Here is an 18,001-nt window from a genome sequence, read left to right on the forward strand (position 1 = left end):
GCTGAATTCTAAAAAGAACAGTGTAGAGGAGGGCTTGGGCAGCGTTAAACCACCACAGTAGAGTAAACTCTTTTGTTTGTTTATTACCTGGTATTAACTCCCTTACATTTGTTAACATGTTTGTAATCTAGCTGTTAACAGTTAATAAACTCTCCATTGTACCAGAGAGTGAATGTCATATAGATAACTTTCGTAGTGAGTGCAATTTGGTAATGTCTGATAAAAGTGATCCTCCAATATTAACAAAATCAACTTGTCCTACCTTTTCCAGCTTGATGCTTTTCTCAAGACCCGAACTCTTACAGAGAAAGGACACCTTCAGCACTTCACCAATATCCCCAGTGTTTATCTGTCAAGGGCAGAAGCAGATAGACCTAAAAGTCTGCAGTAAAACCACATTTGATTAACACAATTTCACCCGGTCATTTCATGCTAGTAACAGCATACATAATTTATAAAACACTTTATGGCTGCGCTTCTAAAAGTTGGTAGGCCACTACAATAAGAGGAAGACTTGCAGCCTAATTTACCGAAATCTCTTTTATTCAAATGATGTTTTCTCTTAGCTAGAAGCACCTTTACCCTCTCCCTCGTTCAATAACAATATAACCTGACTGTACTTGCTTACAACCCAAACATGACAAAAAAAAACTGCACATGAAATCATGCAGTTAATGGGGCACAAGAACAGCAAAAGCCTTGATAAATACTGTTAAAGCTATAATATAAAGACACCACTGTCTTAATTTACTATAAGTGTGTTTTTACTGGTAACATTTCAATCAGCAAATAAAAAATGGTTGAGTGCCACCACAAAACAGGACACTATCTGTAGCACATCAATCTAGTCGTCAGGATTGAGTATGGCTATATGTAATATAATCTTCAAGCCTGATCAAGGTAAGTGAAATAATTCCCTGCAGATGAGTTAGCTGCTAACTGGCACATTGATTCTGGCATATGGAACGCAATTATCAGTGATTGCCATAAGCAGCCTACATGGCACACAAAGCCTTTGGGAACAGCATGTTTACTGGACAATTTAAGCACACTTACCTGAAATGGTTTATCCTCCAGGTTTTCCACTTCAGTCAAGGGGGATTTTCCCTCTGTCCCAAACACAATTACAAAAAGGTCTGCCATTCTGTCTGGTACTACAGTGGCCTTCACCCACATACTCCATTGCTGTTTTCTCATGGCCTCAGATTCCTTCATAGGATTGGGCCAGATTTCAGTTGTCTCTGTCAGAACAAGGACATGTATTATTATTATTATTCAATTCACATCCATGGTTCATAGTTACTCAATTCACGATGACTTGACCCCTTTCCCTGTGAAAAAATAAAATAACAAAAAAAAAACCAAAACCCACTTTCCCAGTGCAGTTGAGCAATATCCCTCCTTCCTGACTTGTATCTCTTGAGTGGCAGCAAATTCCTACATTTCTATTGGAGGATTTTAACATGCTTGCGAGATTTAAAGCAAGATTACAATTGGAAACAGAGAATTGTTCTTGCTCGCGAGATTTAAATTAATATTACAGTTTGAGAGGGAGTATTTACATGCTTGTGAAATTTAAAACAGAAATGTAAAAAAATGCCTAAACACACAAAAACCTGGAAGAATATGCCTGTGACCATAAGGATTTCGTTGTGGAAGACAGCAAAGGAAAGAAGGTACAATTGAAGTGTGCAAGTACTGTCGTTACTAGACATACATTTTCAAAAGGTGACTAAATTTTTGTCAGACATTTAGAATTACATTTTTTCTTAGACAGGCTTATTAGAGTCATGATTTTCAACACTGACTGTTGTAAGTTGATGTTTCTACACGTGCAAGTGTACTATTTGAGCACACATACGTCTAAAACCCTCCATAAGGTTACAATTGGATTTAGATGCCCAAAACCCAATGGGATTTTCAGGGTTACAGACTTTAGTCTGCCCTCCGTGTAGGCAGATTATTAAAATGTATGCAAATTGACAGAAAGTGATGCATTTGTCTAAATATAGGCTAGACATATGCACCTGTCACTGATTTGAGAACACAGCTATATATATATATATATATATATATATATATATATATATATATATATATATAAAGGATTTGTAACAGGAGTCAAGAGTCATGCTTTTAATGGATATCCGCTGTCACCTGTGTATTTAAAAAACACAATTAACTAACTGTAGCGGGTGCTACCTGTTAAGTGAGTTTCATTACTGAGAGAATGTGGCAGGTGTAATTGATTAACTGCATTCAATTGGATAAATCGTTTCACCTCGTTACCATTTAAAGGGCCGTGTAAACTGAGACATGGGAGATGCAAGGCTGCGGGAATGTTGGCGCCACATGTTTGTTTGCGAGTATGCCCCGTGAATGGAGATAGTATAATCGTTTTGAGCTTTCTTTTGGTCTAAACTTTTTCGTGCAGTTAAAGCAGTGTATATGGCTGTTAAGCAGTCTGTGGTTGTAATCAACCTGTACCTGCTGTGTGAAAAGTTTGGGCTCCAAATCTGACGATAACTCTTCACAGGAATCTGAAACTGCTTGCTTATTGAGACGGAACCATCTGACGATCTCGTCTTCTGGTAAACTCAGTAATGTCAGCCGGTGATGGTAGATCCTTTCACTATGCCCTTGTTCTTCTACTAGCTCTTCTTCATGCAGCTGATATGGCAACCACTTCTAGCAGGCCTAATACTTTTGCCATTGTGCCTACTTGGAGGAGTTGGAGGCAACTATTCACTTTTATTGAATTGGGTGTTAGTTACACTAACTTGAAGCAGATGTAACTTTTGATGTCTAAACTGTTAATTTTAGACGTGGACATACACTGAAAAGCACACGTAAAAATTTTAATGAGGCCTACCCATCCCCTGCATACATTAAAAAAATAGAAGCCAACAGACGCATAAGTGCATAAGATGCAAGTATTAGTTGCTTTAGACAATCGCTGTTACACTAGACTCCAAATGTCTAAAAACCTGAGTTACACCTGTCTAAAACCCTTAGTCACCTTTGAAAATGTATCCCATTGTGACCAAAAAAAACGGCCAAGAATTCTAGAGAGTAAACGAAAACAATAATTTCATACAGTATATAAAACAAAACTAATTTTCATAAGTCGAAATTAGCTACAAATAAGCACTGAAAAAAGTAATTAATAAAAACAGAACAAAACAGAATCCCGAATTAGGAATGAGTATGTTATTTTTTATTATGTTTCTTTTTTCATATATACGCTTTTAAATTCATAACTAACATTTCTGACTTACTTACCCTTATTGGCAAAACATCTTCATTTATTTGAGTTCATTAAATACTGAAATTCTCAATACTTTAAACCCGCCCCAACTACAGCACATTCCTACATTTCTGTTGGAGACTCCGCTTGCGAGATTTAAAACAAGATTACAATCAGGATGGAGGCTTGTTAATGGGATTTCAAGCTGTATTACAGTTAAGATATGGAGGAGTTAAAACAGAATTGTAGTGAAATATACAAAAATGCCTCCACACAAAACCCCCATAAAAATGTGCCCGAGACCATAGGGATTTCGTTGTCGAAGACAGCAAAGGAAAGAAGGTACAACTTAAGTGTGCAAGTACTGTCGAGTTACTATACATATTTTGACAGAGAAAAAAAAACTCATTTTGGAAAGTAACCGAAAACACTAATTTCATACAGTATATCAAAAACGAAAGCCCAGAAAAAAACGATTTACATAAAACTCGAAAATAGCTAAAAATAAGCACCGAAAAATACAATTCATAAAACCCGAAAAACAGAAGTCCTAATTATGTTATTAAACAGTACTTTTTAAATCATGAATTTGTTTTCTACAAACAAGTAGACTGCTCCCTGACTATTTTAGGGAATTCTTCTGAATCATATTATACGTTAATTCAAATCATGTGATGAATACTATCCATATATGGACTGTATCGTGGGTTTCCCCAGATATAAACCAGAAGTATTTGTATTTTTTTGTGTTTCCTCAGCTTTAAAATTAAGTTGCCTTTATATAACACATACACATACACATACTTTTTAAATGGTTTTATAATTCAACTGTTTTTTTTTTCTTTCTGCTTATGCAGTTTAGTAGTATGCATCCTAGTAGCCTACACTGTGCTACACAAAATTGGAAGACTTCTAACAAAAGAGAAGAAATAGAATAAACAACCTTTAAACTAGTGGGATAATAGTGAAAACAATGCTGCAGGTTTTATACCTTTACCTTTGTAAGTACCTTTTACACAGACAACACTTATTTATTATTATTATTATTATTATTATTTTGACACTCACAGCAGGTTCAGTTTACCCATACGGGATGAACATTTTATTGTTGGTTTTGTGAACTGCATAAGTGGAACAGGGCCAAGGTTCATTGATTTTTTTTAACGAGTTTAACTCGGTAATATACTCGCTACACTAGCAAGCGAGTAAAAAAAAATGTATGGAAAATCATCTAGCGAGTATATTTCTTGGGAATAACCTGAAAACAACACATGCAAATTAGGCTATGACATCACAAAACATCACAGGGAATTCCCTTTGCAATGGATGGAAAACCATTTTTTCGCCCTTATGTCACTACTATTTTTGTAGTAATTTAACCTAGAAACTTATGAACTCGCTCGATAAATGGATGCAGTTAGCTACACATGATTCAGACGTGGATGTGACTTGGCCTTGTGCAGCCTGGACATGGATTAGATCTTATTAGCATTATAAAGGAAACTTTTCACAAATAGGGTTGCATTTAATTTGCAAGCTATACAAATATACCTAGATATGGATTACTCTAAGGACCACAGTTACAGGGCAGCATGTCTCAATAATGGTACCTTTAACAAGGATGGCTACTTCACAGAAACCTTTCTTCTTTGGGTGCTTGTCAATCCAATCATTGTGAACAAAAATGTGCTGTGTAGTGGGCATTTCTCCTTCAGTCACAATCACCTTCTCAAGAAACCAGTCATCTGTAGAAATGATTTATGTAGTTAGGCCTGACAGATCTGATGGAATGTTTTTTTTATGACAAGTCAATGCTTAAAGATACACACAAACAGACATGCTTCCCTTAACACTACTTAAAGAATTGCAGTACGGTACAATAAAAATTGTGTACAACAAAAATAAAATAGATGTTATTGTTCATCTGCAGTAACACGTGTAACGGAACAGCACCTCTGACTTTAAGGAACCTAATGACTTTAATATGACATATTGGATCAGCTGTCACAGTCAAGGTAACTATGATTTTGTGTTTTTAAAAACTATGCTAGAGTATGCTTAACTCAAGTGAAAAAGACAACCAATTCTTTACAAAAATAATTTATTTTAACAAATTATTTCAATTATTCTTATTTTTTTTATTTGAGCTTTTCTCTTCACATATGCACAGAGAAGATTTACTACAGCCAAAAAACAAAACAAAAGAAAAAAAACGTTGTCTCAAATACTCAAGTTTATTGTATATAAAATCAGATGTATTATTCAGAGACACTGGCATGTTTTACAATTACATACTATTTTTCAGGCTCGTCCAATTTTTGCATTTAGACGTAATAAAAACATTAAAGACTTTGTAGTTCATGCAGTACACGAAACAGAACAGAAGCAAACTTTTTTTGGTTCAGCGCTGCAAGGACATCTCCTGTGTGGGAGAAACACTAAAAAAACAACTTCTTTTCAAAATCCCAACACAGGTAAATGCATTATATTGAGTGATTTTACTACGTGTTCTTCTTTGAATGTTGTCTATGTCATACAGTGCCCTTGTTCATTGATGTATGTCGGTAAAACAACACAGCCCTTGAAGACTTGTATTAATGAACACAAAAGTACTATACTGAGAAATTATACCAACTATCATTTAGCTGTACATTTTAATAAAAAACAACATTAATTATCTGATCTGGTATTTTGGGCTTTGGAAACAGTCAAAACTGGCTTTAGAGGTGGCTCAGTTGACAAACGACTCTTGAGAAGGGAAACTTTTTGGATACATTTTTTGAATTCTGTTGCACCACATGGCCTTAATGAAGACTTTAACTATGGGTCATCTTTGTAGAATGTATGTTTGAATGTATATACTGTATACCTCTGTTCATTATTCAATTTGCTGAGTAAAAAGAAAAAAGAAAAAAGTAACTTAGTAAAAGAATATCTAGTGGTATAAAAAGTTTTGTGTTTACATACAAATTGAGTGTTTAAAATAATATAAAAAAGTATGGTCTTTTGCCTTTTGTTTTTCGTGCCTGTACCTAATTACTTATTATTTTCAGTTGTTTTTGATTGTTCTAATTGTCAATAGAAGGTTTGTGATGTAAAGGTGATTAATCACTTGTGGAAAACTGAGTGTATAAAAAAGGGGTGTTCCTCTGTATCAGATTAAGTCTACTCATGATTAAAAAACGCATTGAGATTTTGTTTGTGCTTTTTTGTTTTCTAAAAAAATATGTGAAGAGAAAATCTAAAATAAAAAAATAAGAATAATGGAAATAATTTGTTAAAATAAATTATTTTTGTGAAGAATTGGTCTTTTTCACTCGAATCAATGTATACTGTATGGGCCTGTTGACAACCAATACAAGCGGTCTTTATTTTCTCAAGAGTATGCTTAATAAAATATATATTTTTTAATGTATTTATTTGTTTATTGGTTTTCATAAATATAATAGCAATTAATTAATAAAATAATAATATAACATGAAACTAACCTTAAGCCTAGAAGTAATAATAATAATAATAATAATAATAATAATAATAATAATAATAATAATAATAATAATAATGTGTTTCTATTTTTGTGGGGACAATATACTTTTCTGGGGTACCTGATCTTATGCTGTTAGTTCTCATTTGAAACAACTAAATGACAATGTATGAATTGTACCTTTGTTTTGATCTTTATGTCCAATCACAAGTTGGTTTATCTTGCCAAGATGCACTGCTTCGATCTTAAACACATCAGCCTTAAATAACAAATACATACATTAGGAAAAAGCAATCTAGACCAACATAGTTATTCAATAGAATAAACATCACACTGAATGACCATTTTGTGTGAAGTTGACAGATAGTATGCCACAGTTATAAAATATGTATCACTTACAAGGTTTACATATTAACTAATGAAGTTTGCAGATACAAATGCATGTTAAGAATATATTTTAAGAAAATAATTACCTATTTCCATTAATTGCTTCTTTCTTATGAAGGTAGCCTATTTTAATTACACAAAGTTACCTGACAATTAATGGCTGTCATTGTTTTTCCTTGCACCAAAAACAACCCTCTACAACTGGGTTCAATCTAAATTAACTGATTTCATTTGACACATACATCAGCTAACATTTTTTCCAGTAAGAGCTGAATAAGACTTTTAGTCTGAACTTTTTACCTGCACAGAATTTTAACAATGAACCCCCACTGTGGATAAAAGCTTAGATTTTCTAAAATGTCCCGTGGCTTCAATCAGAATCACTGTTGGATAATCTACCGCTTTGATACAACAGAGAAAAGCAAAATGGGGACAGAATACTCAACTGGTTGTAACAAACACAGCTAACCATGGTAAAGCACAGTTCACAGCAAAAGCAAGGAAAAAACATTGTAAATTGCAAAAATACCAAATTTACCATGTTATACTTTTATAAGAGACATTTTATTCCCACTTTTGGGTACTCTTTTCTTTATCGGGTTGTTATTTAAGTACCAAGCCTATTGCAATTCCACCTGCTGCAGTGGTTCTCACCTGTCCTCGAGTAAAAGTTTTTTGATCACTGCTGGATTTTGTTAGCCACCACTTTCCAGTGTCCCCTCTATCGCCATGGAGACAGAGGTAAACTTTGCCAGAGAAGCCTGCATTCTTTACATCACCAGTATACACATGAACCGTGTATTCCACAACTGAAGAAAGATCACAACAGATGTATTAGCACTTGGTTAGAAAAATACACCCAACACGATAAGCTCATTCTTTTAACTAGTTGATCTAATCCTTGTGTAGTGTTGTGCCTGGCTGTCAATTGTTCAAATGGTGTGGTTATCCAGTCTGAGGTGGACAGCATGTCAAAGCAGAGCTTTTGAAAGCTTAATTTAACATTAGCATTCGACGTGAGTATGTTTGCTGGGCTGCCTTGCAGTTCATTTTCCTGTTAAGCTGTATTCTATCAAAATATACTTTGTAGTGAACCAAAATGAGAGGAACTAGCTGAAACAGCAACTGATATTGTCATAACGAAAGAAAATAAATAAGTTTCACTTGAGGCTGTTAGTTGATTTACAATGTATAAATATATCCTCTCCCTTTTTTACTCCTTACTTATTTTCCCCACAAAAATGCTTTCAACAGGCATGAAAAAATATATAACTTTATAAATGATATACATTTAGTTTTTTTTTTTATATATATATTTACAGGGTATATGAAAAATAAAACTACCAGAATAAATTGCCTTTCATGTAGACTGAAAGATGCTAATCAAACCTTGAAAACAAACCGTGAGAACTTTACTATTACTAGAATAAGGACACATTGCTAATAGACTGACTGGCCAAAAAAAAAAAAAAAAGTGCAATTGACTTAACAGACCACAGTGCTAAGAGAATTGACAGTAATGTTTATTTCTTACCAGGGAGAGGATCTTGTTTAGGATAGAGGGCGGGGAGCTCTATGCATTTATATGCATTATCTTTAAACCAGCAGTTAAAATCCAGTCGCATTTCCAGCCTTGCTCCATGATTCTCCAGAAGAACAGTGTTAAGCTTCCATGATTGCTTTATATAATCGGGTTTGCTAGACACAGACACCTTGTATATTGTCCCCACATCAGCCAATTCCTCCTTGTACAAAAAAAAAATAAAAAGTTCAGCTGTATGACTGACTATTTTAAAGATACCAGGATCGTAATTATTTATTATTATGATCATTATTAGGGCTTTATACCGAGAGATGCCACCTTCTATCACTACTTTACTTCTTTTAGGTAAGCAATGGCTACCAACACCAGTATTTAATAGACAGAGGAAATAACTAAGCTAACTTTCGTTCCTAAATGAAAGAGACAGAAAAGTAGTGTGTGTTTATAAAAGGAACTGGTTGGTCAGAACTGGAGACTGAAATGGCTACTGAACAGATTTCTTTATTGTATCCTGCATTTTAAGTATAGTGATAACATATTTTTCAACATAAAGAAATCACAATTGTTTTTATAATTTAATTTCCACATCCTGGCTTGCAGAAGGGAGAATTAATATGGCTAAAAATGCTGTCAAGAATAATTGATCATATATGTTTGATTTTTATTCCTTTGCTGATTTATGTCCCAGGATACGTTAATAAAATCTAAAAAATTGTGTAGATATATGTGTAGATAAAGCCAAGTGAAATTATGGGTTTGTTGTAAACTCTATGTTTGTATTTGTCCTCTCTTTTTTAGGGACTGCACAAGGAGAAGCAATCTTTCCACATTGCTCCTTGAGCACGATTCAAATCTTCTTTGTCTCTCATGCAATCCTTTGGTGTCTCTTTCTGAGAAAAAAAATAGCAGAATTCTGTGGTCTCTTTTCTGAGGGTTTAGATAAGATGTGCTGCCATCTAGCCTCTGGCAAAATAACTGAAGTTAAAGCAGTGCATGCTAAATTATCTTGGAGATTGTCTAAGGACAAAATGTTCAAAGCAATCATTAAGTGTCATAATGTATAAACCTTGAGCTGCAGAGTCTGTCCAGTTACATGAAGTCGCAGTTTCTTGTAACCTTTGTCTCCATAAATGTTAAGTGCAAGCTGAACAGGACTCTCTCTATTGCCAACTTCAGAGCCAGAGAGTGTCAAAAACCAGACACCAGAAAACTCCAACTGCTTAGGACCGGACACCAATCTCTCACCTGCAGGAAAGAAAGCACACCAGAATATTATAAAACAGTCCAGCACAAACAAATGAGTCACTAAATATTCTTATATCAGCAGCCTTACCACATTGGCACCACCTTGGTTGGGCCTGTTTAGGATTTAATTGAGGAAACTGGTCTCAAACACACCAATAAAGAGGAACTCACACCTCCAAAATAGCCTAATTCATATAATGACAAACTTGAAATCTACAGAAAAATGTACATTCTCTAGCTGAGTCAATAAAATGTAAAGAGTTTCAGCCCTAAAACTGTTGCATCAAAATGAAGATTTGGCAAATTAACTAATCAGTTTTGTACATGACCTTTACAGGTGACCACAGCAAACAGCTGGTTAGTCGGGATTTGAAACACGGCCCAGTTTTCAGATATCTCTTTCTCCCATTGTTAAGTTCCTTCAATTCTGTCTGTGGATTTTATCTTAAGCAGTTGGCTAAAAACCAATGCCTGTCCCTTCACAAATATCTGTATGTCAGTGGCTCATCAGCCCTTTGCATACTGAACATAATGGGTTTATACTGCTAGGGACATCTTAACTCTAGATGAGATCTTTGTTCCAAGCAGCAGATAACCCCGGTGTTCATGGTGCTCTCTCCTTGAATGATAGAAATTATCCCTTGACTGGACCCAAGCTTCCCACAGAAAAGGCTACTGTACTGTTTGTCGGTTACTGTACGTTACAGAAACAGTCGAGCCTCCAGCCGTAAGGTCCCAATGATACCACACTAATCATCCATGAAAGCTTGTATTGTTTTTCTACAACTTTTATGGCACCGTTGTTCCTTCAAATAAGACTTTTATTGCGTTGTTCTTTATATTTAAAATATTAATTAAACTACTTTAGTTTAAATTGATCCTTTAGCCCACATTTATTTTCATTCAGTTTTTCCACTGAGACATCTTAGTTACTGTACATCTGTTCTGTAATTGAGTCTGAGCCAGGAAGGTAATGAAAACAAAGTCTCTGAGTTACATTAATCTAAAATGATCACTTTCTAGAAACAGCACTTTTCAAATCAAATCTGTTCTATCGCTGACCACATTCATATTTGTCTAAGGTGGCTCCGTCTGAAGGACGATAGACAGAGAAGTTATGCTAAAGCAGGGGTTCTTAACCGGGAGTCCGCAGCCCCCCTAGGGGTCCTTGAGGAGGTTTCAAGGGGTCCTCCAAAAACAAACCAGAGAATGTGTTATTTTCCCTGCTTGCTGAAACCTATTAGCTTCAACATGTCATAAGCATGCGCAGTAATTAACGCATTCTCAGGTTACGTAACACATTCTCGGGTTATGTATGGTGTAATAGAGCTATTTCAGCAGAAGCACAACAGATTACAAAGTAAAAATCATTGGAAACACACACAATAAATACCAGATATGGATACATTTTTTATTTGACCATCAGCATCAAAACAACAAACCCCACAGAATGATGATATAGAACTTCCTTCAACAAGTTCATCCGTAAGGGCTAAAGAACAGCGAGGAGGCGGTGTTGTTAGTAAAAAACATAAAGCCGTTATTAACCCTGCAAAATTAAGTAAATATGAAGACAGCTACTTAAATTTCGGTTTTACTTGTACTTGTATTTGGAACTACAGTGTGTAATTCGTGCACAAGTACTGTCCAATGAATGTTTGGAACCCTCCAAATTACAGAGACATTTAATTACCAAGCACGAAATATATAAAAACAAGCGACATTAATATTGGCGCTCAGAAGCAAAAAGGTCCCCTGAGCTAAAGGACATTATAATTCATGTCCCTGTTGATTATATTGTTTGGTCTATTCTATATCTGTCTATCTCTGTATCTGTCTGTTGGTGCTGTCTGTCACAGTGTGTGCTGGGAGTCAGTGAGCGAGTGAGCTGTGTGTGTGTCGTGTCGTGCTCTCTGTCTAATTCAGAGTTCTTTTTTTTCTTTTCTTCTTCAACAATCTCACAGTATACTTGTTTATTGAGGGTTTGATTTGTGTAAAGCTGACTTTTGTCAGCAGATGTGGTCACTATGGCAAAACCTCACAAGGGATCATGGCATTAAGATCCTGGTAGATGCCAGTGTACCTGTAGAGAAATGTGTTGTGGAATTAGGAAAAGCTGTACTTGTGCCAAGATTAAATCTGCCTTTTGTATGAGTAAGACACTGAAGTGTGCCGAATGTGCCACTTATTTTAAGAATGATCTGTTGGAGAGAGATCTGAACCGCAACAATGATGGCTTTGTGCTGTAAATCTGCCGAATTGAAGCATGTGGCCTCTTTCAGAAGGCAGTTGTATATGCTTCTGATCAACCCTAATAATTAATTAAATATTGCTTTCAGATTCAGGGTTGATGTCTGTGATTATGTGGTGTTCGCTTCCACTGAGTGAATGAAATGTTTTATTTGTGGCCGGGAGGGACATCAAGCTAAAAACAGCAGGGGTGATATGGATACAGACAGTGAAGGAGAGGAGGGGTCGAGCAGTGAGAGGGAAAGGCCTACAGAGTTGGCAAACCAGGAAGCTGAACCGTTGGTTTCTTGGGCTGAGACAGCGGTGGGTGTCAGAGAGATCTAGGGAGACCGCAGAGATCAGTGAAGAGACTAGTGAACCCATGGTGCAGACTGCTGCTGCTGGTCTCGAACCAGCTGATCAGGGTCTGTTGGACCTAGGCAGGATTGCCTAGAGATGTTATCTCCGGCTGGGGCTGAGGGATCCTCTATGAGGAGTGTTTGGGGAGAGGTTATTGTGAGCGAGTTACTGCACAGAGCAAGAGAGAACTGAAGGGGGGTGGGGGGGGGGGTGATATTAATGTAAACCATGACAATGCGGGGTTTAAATATCCGAACAGAAAGAGACATTCTTGTCTCTGAGAATGTCTGTCAGACAGAGGGCACAGAGAGTGATAGTTCTGATAGAAGGGAGCATTTTGCTCCTAAACACACAGTCACTGCCTCTGTCAATCAGACTGCTGGGGCGAGTGGAGTACGGCAGGGATAGCCGCAGTGTAGAGGGTGGCAGTGACACTGACTCCTCAACAAGTTTGGAGTTCTCCGACAGTCAGCAGCTCAGAGGACAAAACAGCGCTCAGAACACAAGCCTTCTTAGAGCAGATTAAAGGCAGGCAGGGGATCAGTGTGAATGAGCACATCCCCAACCTCAAACTGTTTGTCAGCTCAGCCCAGCAGGTTATGCGGGACTCCAAAGAGCTAGGAATTGAGAAGAAAGAGCTGTTTAAACTTTCTAGTAAGAAATGCAAGTGTCTTAGTCAGTATTGTTTTTTAACCAACCAGTGATTATACGTATCCTTCCATATAAAAAAATTCACTAAACCACATCAGTTTTCTTACTGCATTAATTTACCATATTGTCTTATCTTTTAAATTACTGCATATTGTTAAATATAACAAAATACAAGCAAAGAACTAAAACACTACATAGTATTGATAGGGCTCATAAGAGGCTTCTTTCAATTACGTTTAACTGGGATAATTACTCTCATTTCGAGGGAATTCTTGGGCTACTAAGAAACAGGCAAATGGATTTCAAAACCTTATTATTTACAAAGGTTTAAATATGAAAGCTGAATTTAAACCATTCAGTTATTCAGCAGCGAACACTGACTGAAGTGTGTCAGCATTTCAATATCAACAACAATTCTTAAAAAATATGCATCTTCACTATTTGTTTTTCTTAACTTTATTTTAAATTCAAATAAACACAATGAAATGATAAAGCATGAAACTAAGAAAAACTGGACAACCTACCAACTGACTTCAGTTTGCAAACCGTGCTCTGAGTGCCAATATGTTCATCGAGCCACTTAAAGCAGGGGAACACCCTCTCTGTACTGGACCTCTCCGACTCCTGCACTGTCACCAGCTTGAGGTACATTCCAGCCCCATACCCCTCTCCATCATGGCCCACGACAACCTTCTTCAAGTGACCCAGAGAAACTGCTTCCAGCAAAAAGGAATCAACCTGTCAAAAACCATCAACATTTACAATCCACTTATCTACTAAAGAGTGCGTTATAGAATGTGGCATGAGTTTACAGAAACATGCTCTTTGAATGAATCTATTGGCATGCTATTCTTTTCATCATGACAGTCGATTTGGATTCTATATCTTTTTTTTTCCCAATACCAACTATTTCTTCCATGTAAAATGAGGTTGGATTGGGGTTTTCTTGCAGCGTGAAATAAACTTAAAAAAGTTATTTAAAAAATCAAATTTTATATATATATATATATATATATATATATATATATATATATATATATATGAGCTCTAAGTTTTTTCAATATCATTATGACAAACATTTATTTGTTAATTACATTTATTGGTTTTGCTTCCATGAGCTACAGCAGAGTGTGCAACACTCATAACTTCCTGCACATACTGTAGTTGCAGGATTATGCTTATTTTAAACTGTAAAGGTAAAACAGTAATGTCAAAAAAAAAAAGCAATCACAGTTGTACAATTATAAAACGTTATATGAATTTGAATAATCACCTTGTTTCTCTGAAATTTTTGTCCTTCAACTAAAGACCTGTGAAGTTTCCTTACACCTGTGTCCCCTCTTTCTCCATACAGGGTTATGTATACATTTGAATATGTTTCAGCTCCCCAGGTGTCGCCAGTGTGAACTGATACTAGGTACTGATTCACTGCAATCAAACAAAATTAACAGTGAAAAACAACAATCTTCAAACGGAGTAAATATCTCTGAGAATCATGCCCAATCACTGCTAAAAGTATTATCTTAAGCATTCAAGTGTAACAGCAGTTACACTTGAATGCTAAACAGATCATTGATTCCTTGTTTTAGAAGATTATGGAGACCAACTTGACTTAAAATGGGTAAGGAACTTTTCAACAAATATGTCTGCATGGTTAAACACTGGAGACTTCCCTTCTACAAACAGTACAGTACTCTGGGGTTACTGTCCGGTCTGACCAGTAAACATATTGTGGACTTTTCAGAATATGGGCCTACAATATAACAGTACACATGCATGGCAACCTTTACTGTTCAGTGGTAAAGCAGCTTGTCTCAGAACCAGTCCAGCAGAGCATGTGTTAAACCTGACTCCAAATTTAAAAAGTGTGTATAGAATGCACATGAGCACGACAGTTGACAATTCAAGGTCACATTAACCTGACAATTATGTCAGATTCAAAAGGCCTTCCCCTTCCAAAACTGACCCTTGATAGTTATAAAACAATAACTGATTTCTGAAGTAGGGTTTAATACTTCCCTTCTAGTAATATAGTCTGACAAAACCACATAAGAAATCAAACCACCTATGAATGGATAGACAATAATTGTGTTATAATTATAATTATTATAACTACACATGGACCTTGAAAGTAGACTGCAAAGTATTTTGACAGCTGTTATTTTTTAGTCTTTTTTTGTTGCTACAGTTTTCAATAGGGAGTATTAGGATAATTTCTACTGCTGCTGCAAAAATATTTCTCAATTATTATTTCCCCTGTTTGCTATTCTTACCCTGTAGAGGTTTTTGGCCCTCAGTCAACAGAGGGAATTCTTTCACCATTACAGTGTCTTCCAAGCTCAGAGAGAGCCAACAGTTACAGTCAAAGTTCAGCTCTTTTCCTGTGTGCAGCTCTTCCATTTGAATAAACTTAAAATGCCAGCCCTCAAAGTCTGTCAGCTCATCGCAGCTGACCCGAATCTTGTACACGTCACCAACATCTCCAGCATCAACCTAAAATAGGCATTATGAGGAAAAGTTTTCAGATAAATTAAATCAAAGAACATTTTTCACTCTTACAGCCACAGGCTACAAGCGCACAGTTCCCTTTTAGCTACCTGTCTGCAAATAATCACAATTTAGTTAATGCTTGAAGTAAACTCCTGGAATAACCCAACTGCCGCTGAGTTTAAATGGTTTGACGCTAAAGGTAAATGCATCTTACCTGTTGTTAACGTACACAAAATGCAGTTGTAAGTGAATTTTTCAAAAGTATACATTGCAGATTATATGCACTTGAAATCTGCATGTCCCAGTCTGATCACGGGCATTTTTAAACAAGGCATCCTAACATCAGGTTTTGAGCAAATCAGACACGCTGATGACTTGCATCCAGAGTTTGCTGTTCATAGGCCTGTATTATTGTATCCTGGTTTTACAGAATCATTAGCAAAGTGTTTGCGAAAATGCTGAAATCTGCAGCAACATCTTTTTTCTTGTACGGCGGTGCGGCAACTCGAAAACTGTGTGCATGGGAACTCAAAATGCATCATAGGATCAGTAGTCCCAAAACAGCACTAAAATACAGTGCAGTACAGTACAGGGGTCCTAATATGGATGCACATTCATACATTTCTCAGTATCTGTTACACTCAGCTGTTTGAACTAGGGCAATATGTTTAATTTAAATTAATCTTCCCTGGAGGGGCTCCAAAATAATTCACACAAACATGAAAAAATGTTAAGTGAATTTGTATTATAAGAAGTAATTTACAATAAACGACTGCTAAATTTGGCTGGGACCATGTAAAACATTTGTAGTATCAGGAAATATGTTCAATCCAGGTTTGTTTTAATGAGAATTGACTGTAATAGCAAAGCATTTACATTAAAATAAGCCTTCTGTGTCCTTAGATATGTGGTTCATCACCTTCGTCTAACACTGCTTCGTGATTTACCTACTTTATTTCTTACTGGTAACATAATAAAGTACCTACATCCAGGACCTTAATGAATCAGTTTACTAAAAGGCAAGTTTAGAAACAGTCCCCTAAAAAAGTGTAATAATGCCTACCATTCTATCTTCTACTTCTTGTAAGTTTTTTGCCCCCCCTGCAAGCCATGCAATATTTGAATTTACCAGCGTGAAACTGTTTGCTGAGCTTTGGGCTCAGCAGGTGATGTCAGCAAAAGAAGAACTTGAATAGTCACCCCATATATTTTCACATCTTACCAAAAACTCATCCCTTGCTCCCGGAAGAAAACTGACAAATGCAGGATTGTTAGATGAAAGAATGATGTCATTGCTTTTGCCCTCTGACCCATAGATTACAATGGTAGCTTTCATTTCCTTAGGCACTGGCGAGTCTTTAGAAGTTTTCACAAGAATCTTCCATTTCCCTTTAAAAAGATGTAGATAGTCAAATAAACATATAAAGAGTGGGTAAATATCTGGTATACATACAAATACATATATATTTTTAGTTCTGAAGTAATAACATAACTCTTTAATTAATACAGATATACGGAATCTCCATTTCATCATAAAAAACAATAAAAATGTATCTTGTTCTTCAATGAAAATACCCTTGTAGAAATGCTGCAGTTTACCAGACATTTGATATACCATTTCCATGCTTAAGCATGGTATTTTGCCTATTAAACATGCTTACATGCTTTCCCTGTGCATAAGTATGCTTTCATATTTATTTATTTTTTATGATGGTATGCATAAGCATAAGGGTTATAAATGTATAAGGCAAACTGTAAGGAAGATAAAACGAACTGTATTAGAATCTGGCCCAAATTAAGAGAATTTAATATATCCCCCAAATTTCTCAGAAACTAAGCTAAATCTTCCGCAGGTCATTTAAAAAAAAATTAATTTAGCTTCTTGTAGCTTTCCTTACCTTTCTGGGGATCTTCTTTAGATGTCTGATAACCTGAGAGATAAAATATGATGAGTTACGGTTACTTTATGTACATATGGTTCCCTTTCAATTCGAAGATGACCACCAAAACATTACTTCTGGGATATGCCTGCCTATTGGTAGGTATTTACTGAGCTCTTTATACTAGAGCTGCCAATAGGTCCCTTCCTGGGGTGACGTTCTTGGTCCTGCCTACTGAGGGATTAAACCCGTCATCCCACGGAAGCCATTTCTCTTTTTGCCTCTCAAGATGGTAAGGTGCGTGCTCAGCCCTTGGTACTTCGGTGCCTTGGTGTGCACAGTGCCCGTTGCCCATGGTGCTCAGTGCACTTGGTGCGCATAGCGCACGATGCACAGGGTTCTCCGTGCACACGGTGCCTGGTGCATACGGTGCCCAGTGCACACAGTGCTCAACACACATGGCGTTAGTACTAGGTGCGCACAGC

The 18,001-nt window shown here is 36.3% G+C and overlaps 1 protein-coding gene across 1 annotated transcript in view; it reads right to left on the reverse strand.

Annotated features, from left to right (window-relative positions):
* LOC117399989 (lipoxygenase homology domain-containing protein 1-like) overlaps positions 1 to 18,001 on the reverse strand; it is a 92,925-nt gene that overhangs the window by 30,980 nt on the left and 43,944 nt on the right. Inside the window, exons 31-42 of the mRNA XM_059023400.1 lie at positions 17,535 to 17,567; positions 16,859 to 17,025; positions 15,420 to 15,639; positions 14,420 to 14,574; positions 13,671 to 13,884; positions 9,728 to 9,906; positions 8,653 to 8,863; positions 7,773 to 7,927; positions 6,912 to 6,990; positions 4,858 to 4,992; positions 1,057 to 1,241; positions 263 to 349 (exon numbers count right to left, since the gene is read on the reverse strand). Of these exons, the coding sequence (XP_058879383.1) occupies positions 263 to 349; positions 1,057 to 1,241; positions 4,858 to 4,992; positions 6,912 to 6,990; positions 7,773 to 7,927; positions 8,653 to 8,863; positions 9,728 to 9,906; positions 13,671 to 13,884; positions 14,420 to 14,574; positions 15,420 to 15,639; positions 16,859 to 17,025; positions 17,535 to 17,567 (1,820 nt within the window). The remainder of the gene's footprint in view (positions 1 to 262; positions 350 to 1,056; positions 1,242 to 4,857; positions 4,993 to 6,911; positions 6,991 to 7,772; positions 7,928 to 8,652; positions 8,864 to 9,727; positions 9,907 to 13,670; positions 13,885 to 14,419; positions 14,575 to 15,419; positions 15,640 to 16,858; positions 17,026 to 17,534; positions 17,568 to 18,001) is intronic.

This window comes from Acipenser ruthenus, chromosome 4 (genome assembly GCF_902713425.1).
Source record: "Acipenser ruthenus chromosome 4, fAciRut3.2 maternal haplotype, whole genome shotgun sequence".
Lineage (NCBI taxonomy): Eukaryota > Metazoa > Chordata > Actinopteri > Acipenseriformes > Acipenseridae > Acipenser > Acipenser ruthenus.